The sequence below is a fragment of the Myotis brandtii genome, unplaced genomic scaffold (genome assembly GCF_000412655.1).
Source record: "Myotis brandtii unplaced genomic scaffold, ASM41265v1 scaffold422, whole genome shotgun sequence".
In the NCBI taxonomy this organism is placed as follows: Eukaryota; Metazoa; Chordata; class Mammalia; order Chiroptera; family Vespertilionidae; genus Myotis; species Myotis brandtii.
The window spans coordinates 2126849-2142578 of NW_005366171.1; the positions used below are offsets into that span (position 1 = coordinate 2126849).

The window sequence follows — 15730 nt, forward strand, 5'->3', positions numbered from 1 at the left end:
GGATAGCCACCCTCTTTTTGTCACAAGGGTCTTTCCGGGCAGGAGGGAGGGCACCCTGTCAGGGAGGACTCAAACAATGGCCAGGAAGTGACTTTCTGCTGCAGATGCACTTCCCCCTGCCACTGTGGGCCTGTGATACTTGGCTTGCAGCCCCCACAGTGGGAAGGCACACAGCCCTCCGTACCCACTCACCCCCTAGGGCGCTATTTTAATCATGCTGTGTGCCTGCTCTCCTCTCTTCCTGTTAGAGATGAAGAGAACAGGGCCCACCTACTTCATTTTTAAAATTTATTTTTACTTTATTTTTTAATCCTCACACGAGGATATGATTTCCATCAATTTTACAGGGAAGGAGAGGGGGGAGAGGGGGAAAGAAAGAGAGAGAGAGAGAGAGACATCCGTTGGTTGTCTCCCATACGTGTCCTGACGGATGGAAACCGAAACCTAAGTTTGTGCCCTGAGGGGGAATTAAACCTGAAACCTTTTTGGTGCACTGGTCCACGCTCCAACCAACCAAGCCACCCAGCCAAGGCCACCTACTTAATTTTTGACTGGGGAATTATTGACTTTGAAAATAGAAATATAAATGAGGCTGTATGTCAACGGTAAAAGGTTCATAACTCTTATTTTATTTATTCTTTTCCAGTCAACAGAAAGGCAAATTTTATTGGGGCCCCAGGGTCACAGGGTTCTGGCAAAAGGCCACCCTGCACCGAGGAAGTGGTGGAGGGGCCTTATTTAATGTCCTTGGGGCGCAGGTTGTTGGTGTGGCCACACTTCTTGCAGCAGTTGGCAGCGTGGGGGGGTGCAGACAGCCCCGAGCGGGCAGAGGGAGGGCTCCATGATGCCCCCACGCAGACGAGGCACCAAGTGCAGGGTGGACTCTTTCTGAATATTGTAGTCTGAGAGAGTGCGGCCATCCTCCAGCTGTTTGCCGGCAAAAATCAGGCGCTGCTGGTCAGGCGGGATGCCCTCCCGGTCTTGGATTTTAGCTTTGACACTCTCAGTGGTGTCACTGGGTTCGACCTCGAGGGTGATGGTCTTGCCAGTCAGGGTCTTCACGAAGATCTGCATCTCTGCGTCTGCTCCTTGCCTTCTGGAAGAGAAAGAGCACATAACTCATTCAAAAAACCAGGAGTAGCCCAGCCAATGTGGCTCAGTGGATGAGCGTCGACTCATGAACCAGGAGGTCATAGTTCAATGCCCGGTCAGGGCACATGCCCGGGATGTGGGTAGGGGGCGTGCAGGAGGCAGCCAATCCATGTTTCTCTTTCTCTCCCTCTCCCTTCCTTCTCTCTAAAATAAATAAAAACATTTATTTTTTCTCTCTCTTTATTGATTAAGGCATTACATATGTGTCCTTATCCCCCCATTGAAAAACATATATATATATTTTTTAAAAAACAACAAAAAAAGGTCTCAAGAAAAACAAACAAAAAATGCTCTAATTTTGGAAGAATGGGATCAGAAAAAAAGCTTTTTATTTACACAGTATATTTTAGTGACATTTCCCATTCTGGAGCACTAACTATGGACAACCTTGTATTTGAGGCAAGAGAGGAGTGAGTAGAACTAAGGGAAGGTGCAGAAAATTCAAAACCACAGCAATGGATCATCTTATAGTATTTTCACATTCTGGACCATGTGATGACACTGCTGCCATCTGTTCTTTCAAAGGTTTGTATCTTCTGCTGCCATTTATCTATTTAAATCCTCACCCGAGGATATTTTTTTCCCCACTGATCCTTAGAGAGACTAGAAGGGAGGGAGGGGGGAGAGACAGAGAGAGAAACATTGATGTGAGAAAGGCATTGATTGGTTGCCTCCTGCATGTGTCCCAACCAGGGCTGGGATCAAACTTGCAATCCAGGTACATGCCCTTAACCAGGAATGGAACGTAGGACCTTTTGATGCACAGGCCAATGCTCTAACCATTGAGCAACAACCGCCAGGGCTGCTGCTACCATTGCAGGTATGCATGGTTGCATTGGGCTGAGGGTAGAACTAGACATACTCTCGGATCAGCCCTGGTGACAATCAGCCAAATGAAGGGTTCTTGTCTGAGATGATTTGTTAGTAAATATGGAGAAGTCACCTGCCTTTTACTTCCCACTTCTCTGCAGCCATCATACTGTCTATCATGATTACCCATCTTCTGGAGAGAGCAGATGCTTGCCCATCTCCTACACCCTATCTATCGTTCTTAAGGCTCTACTAATTTTGGTGAAGAGAGAAAGGAGGGAAAGCAAGCAGCTCACTGGATCTCACTCTCTAAATTCATAGCAAACTTGCCCAGCCGGTTTGGCTCAGTGGATAGAGCATTGGCCTGCTGATTGAAGAGCCCCCGTTCGATTCCAGTCAAGGGCACATGCCTAGTTTGTGGACTCAATACCCAGTAGCGGGTGTGCAGGAGGCAGCCGATCAATGATTCTCTCTCATCACTGATGTTTCTCTCTCTCCCTCTCCCTTCCTCTCTGAAATCAATAAAAATAAATAAATAAATAAATAAATAAATAAATAAATAAATAAATAAAATTCATAGCAACCTTGAATGAAAAGGAGAATAGCTACTCTTGAAAAGAGAGAATAATCAGACCTAGCTGGTTTGGCTCAGTGGATAGAGCATCAGCCTGCAGACTAAAGGGTCCCGGGTTTGATTCCAGTCAGGGCACATGTCCAGGTTACAGGCTTGATACCTGGTGGGGGCCATGCTGGAGGCAGCTGGTTGATGTTTTAAAAAACGATAGATTACAGGAATGATAGAAATGTTCCAAAACTGGATTGTGGTGATGGTAACATAATTCTATAAATTAACAAAAAAATAATTGAATTATATACTTTCTTTTTAAAAAAATCTTTATTGTTGAAAGTATTACATACGTCCTAAACCCCCCCTCCCAACTTCTTCTAGCTGAACTGTATACTTTCAATAGGAGAGTGTTATGGTATATAAATTTATTTCAATGAAGCTGCTAAAAAAAAAAAAAGGAAAACAAATCTTTCTTAAAAATTATGTTTCATCCTTTAAAAAGAATGAGGCAGTTCTATATGCATTCATATGAAATAATCTCCAAAAATATTAAGTGAAAAAGCAAGGTGCAGAACAGTATGCATAATGTGCTATAATTTGGTAAAAATATTTAAAAGATTACATGTATTTGCATAGATCACTTCTGAAACAGTATAAGAGAAAATAATAATGTCAGTTGCCTCTGGGTAATAGACTAGAAGCCGGGGATGAAAGGGAAACTTACTTTTCATTGTATGGCTTTTAAAAAAAAAGTTTTTAATGATTTTTGAGAAAGAGGAAGGGAGAGAGAGATAGAGAAGATAGAAACATCAATGATGAGAGAGAATTCATTGAGGGGCTGTCTCCAAATGCCCCCGACCAGGGACCAAGCCTGCAACCCGGGAATGTGCCCTGACTTGGAATCGAACCATGAACTCCTGATTCATAGGTTGACGCTCAACCACTGAGCCACACAGGCCAGAGGAACCAGTGACCTCTTGGTGCATGGATTGATGCTCAATCACTGAGCTTTTTAATATGTATTTAAAAAATAAATAAAATTGTTGTTTTCAAGAAAGAATCCCAATGACATTGTTAAGGCCCTCTACCTCAAACAAACAGCACTTTGTTAAAAGATTTTCTGGTTGGTCATCAAATTTGAACTATACACTGGTTGGCACAAGTTGATTATAATAAAATAGTTTGAATTTAGGCTTTAACGTTAGGTTTAAATGTAAAAGTATGGTTGGCTTTAGTGATACATCCTTTAAGGACTGGTGTACTACCTATCCGGGCTATACATCCCTCCATATCCAGCCATTCTCAATGTCAGGACTGCACTCAGCTGCCCCCATTAATACAAAGGGCCCACTGCTCGCTTCTCCAGGACAGCCGGGGGTAATGGACAGGCACAGGGACCAGCTCCTGTTCAGACACATGATAGAAGTGGGGTGCCTCCTCTGACCTGACAAATAAGGACTCAATTTCTCTTGTTTCCTTGGCAACTCACAGGCCGACAAGACAACCTCAGCACCTTAATCTGCAATCAGTGTGTACTACTACTCTAGAGAAGTTAAAAAAAAATTCTGCCTGGAGAGGTTAGAAAACCAACCAACCTTTAGCTTCCTTCTTTGGTGAGCTCTCTTCCTCTTTCTTCCTTATGGGGTATCAGAAGAACATGAGGAGGGAGTTAAAGCTCACTGTGTCTTATCCATACTATATGTTCTATGAGTAAGGACCCACTCATTCAAAGGAAAATGTGCCCGAAACTAGCAAGTTAGTCCTTAGTCAGCCTAACTGGGAAAACAAGAACCTCGCCCCCAGGGTAACTATCCTCCCCCAGCATATCACCGGTCATAAAGTTTAGACCCCTGACCTTTTCCTCCCTAAAGATAACATCTAGGCCTCAGTTCCTCAAGACCAAATACATTGACTAACGACCCTGCCCTGGCGCTGACCAATCATTGGTGACCATGACCCTGAAAGAGCACACCTGGAAAGCTGATGAATATTGTATTAAGACCCTCCCCTGAAACCTCTCCAAAAATTTCCACCTGCAAGAAAGAGATAAATACACTCAGAACAAAGGACCTACCTAGTGAATGCTCTCCCTCCAAGGGGCACTCCTCTGCCATTTCCTTCCCCCCACTGCTTTCCCCACCAGCACATTTCCCTTAGCCTCTAAGGCAGCGGTTTTCAACCTGTGGGTAGCGACCCCTTTGGGGGTCCAACGACCCTTTCACAGGGGTCGCCTAAGACCTTCGGAAAACACATATATAATTACATATTGTTTTGTGATTAATCACTATGCTTTAATTATGTTCAATTTGTAACAATGAAATTGGGGGTCACCACAACATGAGGAACTGTATTAAAGGGTTGCGGCATTAGGAAGGTTGAGAACCACTGCTCTAAGGGACTCCATGAGACTTGCAACCAGGGGAGCAGCTCGACCCAGGCTAACCCCTGAACCTGTCTCCAAGGCCCCCTTTTCTCTGACTTCTCAGTGAGCCAAAGCAGCCCAACCTAGGCTTTCCTGTTGCTTCTTCTATGCTCTTCCTTGTTTCACTGTCCTAAGTATATTTTTGCTGCCATCATGGACCAAATACCCTTTGGCTCAGTGCTGTGTAGCCCTTCCTTTTGGATATCCCCACCCTCCCATCCCCTTTTCCTTAAATAAATTCAATTTTCATTATCCACCGTCTGAGTTGGCTATTTAGCCTGCCTTCATACCATGGACTTCAACCTTTCAATTTTGATATGTTTGCTTTTCTGTATGTGTATTATACTTCAGTCCAAAGTTTAAAAAACTGTATTCTGGACTATTTTAAAATTATCTCAATGAAACACTACTTAGGAAATGCAGCCAAAGTTGTATGCACAAGAACATGTATAGCCTTAAAAACTTTTATTGCTGAACAAGAAAACATAGAAGTCCATTAACATAGCAGACAATGCAATAAATTGGAAGGGGGGGGGGAGTCATAGCGAAGCAAAATCTAAAGGAAATGAAGGGAAGAAATTAATAAAGATAAAAGTAAATGGAATTATTTCAAAATCAGAAAAAAAAATAAATGAATAAATCTAAGATCTAGTTCTTTGGGGGTACAAGGAAGCAAACAATAAAAATGATAAATCAGGCCCTGGCCTGGTAGCTCAGCTGATTAGAGCATCATCCCAATATGTCAAGGTTGCTGGTTCCATCTCAGGTCTGAGCACATACAAGAATCAACCAATAAATGAATAAATAAATGGAATCATAAATTAATGTTTCTCTCTTTTCTTCCCTCCCTTCTAAAATCAGTTTTTAAAAAATGATAAACCACTAGCTAACATAATAAAAAAGACAAAACAAATATTTAATTTAGGAATGAGAAAGGATTTATAACCATGGGTACAGAGAAAATTATAAGAAATACAAGGGAACACTTTGCCCAGTCCTATGCTAATACAACCTAAAATATGAATGCAATGGATAATACTCAAGGTAATATAGATCATCCATAGGGACTCAAAAAAAGTAGAAAATCAAATCAGGTAAATTGTCATGAACAAAAGCTGTTAAAAGATACACCTTAAAAAAATAATGCTGAACCTAGATACGTTAATGAGCAACTTCTTTCAGACTTTTAGAGAATCAGCATTTCTCATTAAAGGTATCGCAAAGAAAAAGAAGTAAACATTCCAGTGTTTCATAAAGCCAAAATCTTATAAAGATTATACAACAACTCGGCTGGTGTGGCTCAATGGTTGAGCGTTGACCTAGGAATCAGGAGGTCACGGTTTGATTACTGGTCAGGTCCAGGTTTTGGGCTTGGTCCCTGGTGGGGGCATGTATGAGGCAGCCAATCAATAATTCTCTCTCATCTCTCTCTCCCTCTCCCTTCCTCTCTGAAATAAATAAAAATATATTTTAAAAATAAATAAAAGTAGCACCTTAAAAAAAGGATTATACAACAAAAAACTATGAGCCAGTCCCATTTATAATATAGATGCAAAATGCCTAAACAAAATATATGAACATAATTTTGCAGTATATCTTATTTTATTTAAAAATTTGTAATTATAGTTCATGTTCAACATTAATTCATATTAGTTTCATGTATTATTTGCAGTATATTTTAAATACAACTTTACTAAATACATTTATTTCAGAAGGATTGAGCAATAAAATATAAGAAAATCCATTAGCCCTGGATTTTCTGGCCAGTTTGGCTCAGTGGATGGAGCCTTGGCCTGCAGACTGAAAGGTCCTGGGTTCGATTTCGGTCAAGGGCCCGTACCTTGATTGCAGGCTCCTCCCCAGCCCAGGCCCTGGTCAGGTGCAGGAGGCAACCAATCAATGTATTTCTCTCATATCGATGTTTCTCTCTGTTCTTCCCTCTCTCTAAAAATCAATGGAAAAATATCTTCGGGTGAGGATTAAATAAATAAATAAAATTGGGAAAAAAACAAAATTCATTAATTGAATTTGCCATATAAATAAATAAAAAGAAAAAAAGCAAAATTGAGAGAAATTCTAAAAATTTGATAGAATTTAATATTCATTCTTCATATTGATAAAAGAAAAATACTACTTATTTAATATAACATGTAATCCCTGTGCTCATGACACATATACATACACACATCTACCACATCTATCCCTATTAAAGTCAGCAGCAAGACAATGATGCTCATTCACCTCCTCTCCTATTTTTAGCATCATGTTCTAACCCACTGAGATAACTGGCCATTGAACACCTCTCCTATTATTTAATGTTGTTCTGGAAGTGCTAGTTAATACGATTCGACAATAAAACAAAATAAGAGTCATAAACACTAGGAAGTGTGATGCAGGCATTAACCAATCTGGCTTTCATTTTCTTCATCTGTAAAGTGTAAACAAAAGCACCTCTCTCAAAGAGTTCTGTAAAGATTAAATATATAAAGCATCTGGCTCAGTGCCTACCATATCACTAGCACTGTACCTTTCCGAGCCCCCTCAAAAGCACCCAGCTCTATGTAGTACTTTGGACATTTCTCATATTCTGACCTATATAAAGGGAATGGGGAATGGGTAGGACATGGATAGTGCTTGAACATAGTAGGCACTCAGTACTGTAGATGACTGCCAAGTAAAGTTGATTTCAGCACTCACGAACCGTTCATCCTGATTGCTATATTTGTCCATATACACATTTATACCACCAATCGCCTGATTGTATCACACACTATTGGGTAGTCTCTATCCAATTACCTACTGGATGAGCTCATCTCTCAATCCTGTCTGAGCTGAACAAGGCCTTTTACAGAACTTTAAAACTGACTCACCACTGAGTCATCAAAACACAGAATACCCAAACACACTCCTGTTGCTACACAAAAGACCAGCATGGGATGTCTGCTCTCTCTCCTTTTTTTTTCTCTTAATGACACAGGCAGGGCCCCTTGACTCACTGGAGAAGAGTCATCACATCTTTTGTGCTGCAGTAATCTGAACAAAGCTGGTTTAAATAATCACAGTGTAGCCTGCAAACAACAGGCAGACCTCATGGTCATCGAGGCCATTTCCTGTATATGTCATTAACCCAGGAGAGGCAATTAATCAATTACCCGAATGTGTATTGAGCACTGGCATTCTTTTGGGCACTCCCTTATGATTCTGTCTATTTATAGCATTTCTGTGATGACCTTTTCAGTTATTGAAACTCATTAAGAATATAGACAAAAGCAGCCGTTGGTGCTTCTGTAAAGGACATAAAAAAGGAATATTGGGGAAAATGGGGCTACTGGGTTCCATTTCAATAGAAAAGAGTTTTAAGATAACAAATAGGAAGCATGTTATGGCTAACTGCTTCACAGAACTATAGTTTTAAATACGTTGGTTAAGAACTCTCTTATCGAGGAGAGACCAAGATGGCGGCATAGGTAAACACCGCAGACTGCTGCCGCAAACAACCACTTCAAAAATACAACTAAAAGACGGAACGGACATCACCCAGAACCACAGGAAGGCTGGCTGAGGAGAGACTCTTCAACTAGAAGGAAAAATAACAGCACACCGAGGCTCAGAGGAGGCGCAGTGTGGAAAAAACTCAGGTGCGGAGGTGCGCGCGCAAAGCGGGCTGGTGGCTGAGAGCGCGGTTGTCGTTTTCGGTCAGGGGGGAGTCTCAGACTCTGAGCTCCAGATACGGGCGAATCGCTGGGGACTCGGACCCAAACGGGAGAAGCGGGAGTGTCTGGCATCAGTTGGAAGGCAGCTTTCTCTCCGAGGTTTGCAGCGGTTCCTGGGGTTCTGAGAAGCAGAGCCTCTGGGAACAGGACTGAGGGCACCATAACGGCTCCCTCCGCCCGCCCTGTTGAGCCCGCCCCGCCCAAGCCCTGCGCAGAGCCATTTGCCGGATCGCCTCAGGCAAAGGCTAGATTAGCACCTCCCCAGAGGACAGAAGTTTTCCGCGGCAGACACAGCTGATTCACACAGCCAGTCGGCCTGGTGGTCAAATCCCTCTAGTATTAACTACAACAATCAAGGCTCAACTAGAACAAGACTGCGCACAAAGACCACTAGGGGGTGCACCAAGAAAGCATAAAAAATGCGGAGACAAAAAAACATGACAGAAATGGAGGATATAGAGCTAAAAATCGCAATTTTGAGGGCTTGCAAAAATGTGCTAGAAGCTGTCAATAAACTTGAGGAGAGAGTCACGAAAACTAATGAGACCCTCGATGCTATGATAAAGAACCAACTAGAAATTAAGCATACACGGACTGAAATAAAGAATATTATACAGACACCCAATAGCAGACCAGAGGAGCGCAAGAATCAAGCCAAAGATTTGAAATGCGAAGAAGCAAAAAACACCCAACCGGAAAAGCAAAATGAAAAAAGAATCCGAAAATACGAAGATAGTGTAAGGAGCCTCTGGGACAGCTTCAAGCGTACCAACATCAGAATAATAGGGGTGCCAGAAGATGAGAGACAGCAAGATATTGAAAACCTATTTGAAGAAATAATGGCAGAAAACTTCCCCCACCTGGTGAAAGAAATGGACTTACAGGTCCAAGAAGCGCAGAGAACCCCAAACAAAAGGAATCCAAAGAGGACCACACCAAGACACATCATAATTAAAATGCCAAGAGCAAAAGACAAAGAGAGAATCTTAAAAGCAGCAAGAGAAAGAGACTCAATTACCTACAAGGGAATACCCATACGACTGTCAGCTGATTTCTCAACAGAAACTTTGCAGGCCAGAAGGGAATGGCAAGAAATATTCAAAGTGATGAATACCAAGAACCTACAACCAAGATTACTTTATCCAGCAAAGCTATCATTCAGAATTGAAGGTCAGATAAAGAGCTTCACAGATAAGGAAAAGCTAAAGGAGTTCATCACCACTAAACCAGTATTATACGAAATGCTGAAAGGTATCCTTTAAGAAGAGGAAGAAGAAAAAGGTAAAGATACAAATTGTGAACAACAAACATGCATCTATCAACAAGTGAATCTAAGAACCAAGTGAATAAATAATCTGATGTACAGAATGAACTGGTGATTATAATGAATCAGGGACATAGAAAGGGAATGGACTGACTATTCTTGGGGGGGAAAGGGGAATGGGAGATGCGGGAAGAAACTGGACAAAAATCGTGCACCTATGGATGAGGACAGTGGGTGGGGAGTGAGGGCGGAGGGAAAAAAGAACTCTCTTATCTAGGAATGATATGGTCAGTGATCAGTATTTTCTCTTGGGAAAGTTTTGAGGTTAGTATCACTGCCACAGGGCTGACTGACTGCAGTGGACTATCAAGTCTTTCAAGTTTGGGGGCCTATGAAAGGGCTGAGATAACTGGGAGCAGGCCTGAAGGCTTCTTTCACTAGTAAGACTGATTATTACAGACACAACTTTTAGGTACCCTAGCATGGTTCCTCATAGCTGAGGACCCCAAGCAAAAACTGAAAGACAATCTTAGATCCTCCAACTTTTTGCATATAATCCATATAACTGATATAATCCATACCTGAAAGATATAATGAAATCTGCCCTTGCCCTAACCGGTTTGGCTCAGTGGATAGAGCGTTGGCCTGCGGACTTAAAGGTCCCAGGTTCGATTCCGGTCAAGGGCATGTACCTTGGTTGCAGGCACATCCCCAGTGGGGGGTGTGCAGGAGGCAGCTGATCGATGTTTCTCTCACATCGATGCTTCTAACTCTATCCCTCTCCCTTCCTCTCTGTAAAAAATCAATAAAATATATATTTAAAATAAATCTGCCCTTGATCTACTTTATATAAGTGTTAGAAGTTATAAATGGAAATAGTATATCAGTAGTGCTTAACGATTATTTAGGCATGACAAGAAATATAATATTGCATTTTTACTTCATTAAAATACAAGCTCTCAACTGGTCACTTTTCCTGAGCTATGCTTTTCAAGTACTTATTATACCAATGCTATCTGTTTTGATTTGGTTATCTTCGCTGGTTACAAAGTCATTAACAGGTGTGGATTGTTCTCAAACAATATTATTATAATTAAAAGCACACATAACATTATTGAACACTATCTGTAAGGGACAGTGCTAGTCTCAGACTTAATCCACTGAAGAACTAAAGAGGAACTGGATTTGATTATCCAGTACTATACTCTCAGGGAGAGCTGGTAAACATGTACTGAAATAGTCAAACAACATCATCCATCAGAGGGTCTAAGGCAAGTAACAGAGAAATCTATACCTCGGAAGTCAAACAGGAGCAGTGGTAGGAGCTACCACATTCCAGCCTGCGCTCTGGATTCCTGGGGCCCAACGGCAGTTGGCGGCAGTTAGAGGTGGGGAGAAGGCAGGGAGGTTTGCTGAGAAAACCAGCAGAAGGGGAAAGGTAAAGATAACAAGGAAGACGAAGAAAGATGAACTTTTTTTTTAGCATATTTGGTATTTAAGTGAAAAACAGATTTGACCAACATGCCTTTTTTTTTTAAAAGAAGTTATCTCTGATAATCTCTCTTTAAAAAAAAAAAATTACACATATCACCCCTAGAAAGTAACTTGTTTTACATGTCAAATCAACAGTTATTTTTTTTTTAAATATATTTTATTGATTTTTTACAGAGAGGAAGGTAAAGGGATAGAGTTAGAAACATCGATGAGAGAGAAACTGATCAGTTGCCTCCTGCCTGCCCCCCGACTGAGGAACCTGCAACCAAGGTATATGCCCTCTAAAATCAAACCCAGGACCTTTCAGTTAGCAGCCTGACACTCTATCCACTGAGCCAAACCGGTCAGGGTCCAACATGACTTTAAAAAAAAAAAAATAGAGATCTATTAGAGTAGGTTCTTGTTTAGAGAAAATTATTTTTTCTCCAGAATCAAAAGCATAAACTAGAAAAAATTCAGCTTTGGGTAAAGCCTGGCTAGTTTTACGGAACATTCCTACAGACTGTGAAAAATTAGTTCCTAGTTCTGAAGGACCTTTCATTCAAAAGTGCATTATTATGTTAATATTATGCACATATATTCATGTGCTTGTATAAAAAGTATTTGAGAGGCTGGTATAGGAATCTCAATTACAAATCTTTAGGGCAGAAATCTTGCTGTTTCTGCTAAGTAAGGTGAATGGGCTGACAATGGTGGTATTACAGTGCTAAGTCATCTGTCTTTTAAAGGGAACAAACAGGTTTAGTTTGTTCTGCCAACACCTAGAGGCAAATTTTTTATTCAGTTATTACAACATTACCACAAGCTGGTGGATTCTGCAAAACTTGCCTAGCAACATTATAGTTAGAAATAAACTCTGAGTAGAGAAAAAACAGGAAATTTGAATTAGATATGCCCTAGGGTAGGTGGGTGTAACCCTCTCTCTTCAGTACAGTGAGTGCTTACTCAGAATCAAGAAATTTAAAAAATCAGAACAATCATTTAGCATTTCAGTTAGGACACTGCTGCTATTAAGCCGTAACATTGTGCCATGTTCTCCGCTGGAGGAGGCAGGGCCTATGTTTCTTACTCATTTGGTCACTTTTGTTTTAAGGAACACAAGATTTTTATTCAGTTATTCCAGAAACATTAAATACCTTCTCAGGGGCCAAGGGACGCTGCTAGTTGCTGAAACTCTAACGACAAAATGTGATCTCAGCCCAGGGTGGGAGGGAAGTGTTTATAGGCCATGCCAGGTGTGGTGGAAAGTCTGGTGCATGGAATATGTTTTTTTAAAAAAATATATTTTATTTTAGAGAGGAAGGAAGAGTGAGAGTGAATAGAAACATCAATGATGAGAGAGAATCATTGATTGGCTGCCTCCTGCACACCCCCACTGGGAATCGAGGCCGTAACCCTGGCATATACCCTGACCAGGAATCGAACCGTTACCTCCTGGTGCGTAGGTGACATTCTACCACTAAGCCACACCAGCCGGGTTGGAATATTATTTTTACCTGGAAGTGAATAAAGTCAAGGAAAGGTTTTAGAGAGGAAATGGTTCTTCTGAATCTAGTTTTCAACTTTTTTTTTTTTTTTAGTTTTCAACTTTTAAAGAAATCCCTCTTTCCCCCATGCTATACATTTGTTGGGAATTTACCTCTCTTCTTCTGTGCGAGGTCCTAGGTGCCAAGAATTCAAAGGTCTAGGGCTATGGACCAGGAACTCTTTCTTCCCTTCCCATCCGGAACCCAGGCCCTTTTGCCCTAGCCTACTTCAAGAACCTCCCAGTTTAGGAAGCAGATAGGTGGCCAAATTAAGAGTTAAAAAACCAACACAATAAATGTTAAAAGAGTGTTTACCTCCAGGAAGGAGACTTGGGCTGGGGGCTGAAGGGGTAGGTGGGAGATTTCTGTACCATTTGAATTTATATTGAGGTAAACCAGTAAGTATGTAAGGACTCTAGTATCACTAAGGAGATATTGAGTACCTAAGCCACATCAGAAGACTGCAACAAGTAGAAAAAGTCCCTACATTCAAGGGATTTCATTTTCTAGAAGGGAATAGTAATGACAGATATAAGCCTGTTCAGGAAATAAAGCAGGGTACAGACAGTCCTCGGGTTACGTCGGAAGTCCACGTACGTCGTTTCATGGTTACGTCGCCATCTCCCATTTACTTATAAAAAAATTCTGTCATGTCGAGGTATGTACATATGGTACATATGTGCTTTATGTTTTTTGTTATTTATTTACCACAAGTAAAGGTCAGGAATTGTTATCTTTAAAATTTTTTTTACTGTTTCACTTCATTACTGCTGTGTATGTGCTCCACGTGAGTGACATAGGTGTTTAATGTAGGTGGGTTCCGACTTACAGTGAAAATCGCGTTACGTTGCGCTGTAGGAACTGATCTCCGACATAACCCGAGGACCTACTGTATTGTGAAAGAGGGAAGGAGGTGGAGGGGATGTGAGCTTGGATAGCAATAGGGGATAAAGAATTCCTATATGGGAGGGGCTTAGGAGCAACAATCTAGTGGGGAAGAGGTGTCTAAGAGGCTTAAAATTCCCATTTACTTAGGAAGCAAGCATACTATTTTTATACACAACTCATATTACAGATTAATGAAGAGAAGTTTTCTAAAGTTGTTTTTATTTAACTCACATGAAATGGGGAAAATGTCAACTATCCATATAAAAAATAGGTGAAGGAATTAGCTAAAGAACATATATGTATAACCCATAGATACAGACAACACTGTGGTGAAAGGAAGGGGGGCAGGTGGAAGTGGGCAAAGGGAGGGTTATGGGGACATCTGTAATAATGTCAACAATACAATAAAGTTAAAACAATTATATTTGTAACCAGGAGGAGTGAAGAAGAGTAGGCATTGAAGGGACGGTGCCAATGCACCTTCTTGAAACACACGAAAGGGTAGACTTCCTGTTTCCCAAGAGTTTAAAATTGAATTTGGATTAATATGCAAAAAAGATGTTTACACATCAGTTAGCAAATGCTTGCAGAAAACAGTGGTTCACCCTTCACTGTGTCTTCAGGGAATTCCCCACATGCTAAGTACTAAAATGTGTTTCCATTATTAAAAATCCAGCTTGAGCCCAGCTGTTGTGACTCAGTGGTTGAGGGCGGACCTAGGAACCAGGAGGTCACCATCCTATTCCCAGTCGGGGCTCGTGCCTGGGTGGTAGGCTCCATCCCCAGTGGGGGGCGTGCAGGAGGCGGCAATCAATGATTCTCATCATTGATGTTTCTGTATTTCTCTCCCTCACCTTTCCTCTCTAATATCAATTATATATATACATATATTAAAAATCCAGCTTGAGTTTAGCCTTTGAAAAGTGTTCAAACTACATATACGGCAAAGTGTTAATATTCATAAAGTGCTACAATAAGGAAAACAAACAATAGAAATCATCAATCAAAACAACAAAACTACACAACAAACTTTAAATGCCCACTGATGTCCAAAATTCATGAAGTGTATTCTTTTATTTTTTTAAAATGTTTTTATTGATTTTAGAGAGGAAGGAAGAGAAACATCCATGTGAGAATCGAACTCATAATCTCTCTGTGCACAGGATGATGCTCAACCCACTGACCCACAGGAGCTAGAGCACGAATCTAATCAACTGCTATTTAGAACGTAAATTGTTGTATTTTTTTTTTTTCCTGGAAGGCAATTTGGCAGTTTATATCATTTGTTCCAGTAATTCTCACTTCTAATTACTATATCCTAAAGAACACACACACACACACAGCACAAACAACACAAGGAGGAACAATATTCATAGAGTTATGTACAACTGAAAAATTAAGAAATGTGTCCACGCGACAATAATGTTCGGGTTGAGTCTCATTCTGATGGAGTACTGGTGGAATTTCCCCCTCCAGGTGGCATTTAAGTCTGCAGCGAGCCGGGCCAGTCCGTTATGCCAAGACTTGTCCACGTGCTGGCAAACAAACCCAGGGCCGCGGGGTGGACCCGGGCTTTCGCGCTGGGCCGCCTGGGGGGCGTGTGTTGACTCTGCACAAATCTGGGTGCGCTGCAGGGGGGTCCGCAGCCGGCGGGGCGCTGGCCTCGCTGCAGGCACCCCCCGCCCTAATAGCCACCCTGGGGTCCAAAGATGAGGTCCAGAGCCCGCCCCAAGGCGGTGACCTCGCCTCGGAAACGCGCGCTTCCGTCTTTTGCTGGTTTCGGGGTCGGGCCTAAAGCAATCAGCTCCAACATTGAGGAAGAGCCCTGAGGCTGGAGCCATTTCCGGCTCTGACCTCCGCCGGGGACGTGACTGCCCACAGCCGCGCCTTGCC

General features: G+C 41.7%; 1 protein-coding gene across 1 annotated transcript; it reads right to left on the reverse strand.

Moving 5' to 3' along the window:
- Positions 1-638: 638 nt before the first annotated feature.
- On the reverse strand, positions 639-1108 carry LOC106727419 (ubiquitin-like). The gene has a single exon (XM_014545857.1). The coding sequence runs from the start codon at positions 1072-1074 to the stop codon at positions 739-741; it is 336 nt and encodes a 111-aa protein (XP_014401343.1). The 5' UTR covers positions 1075-1108; the 3' UTR covers positions 639-738.
- Between the last annotated feature and the right edge of the window lie 14622 nt (positions 1109-15730).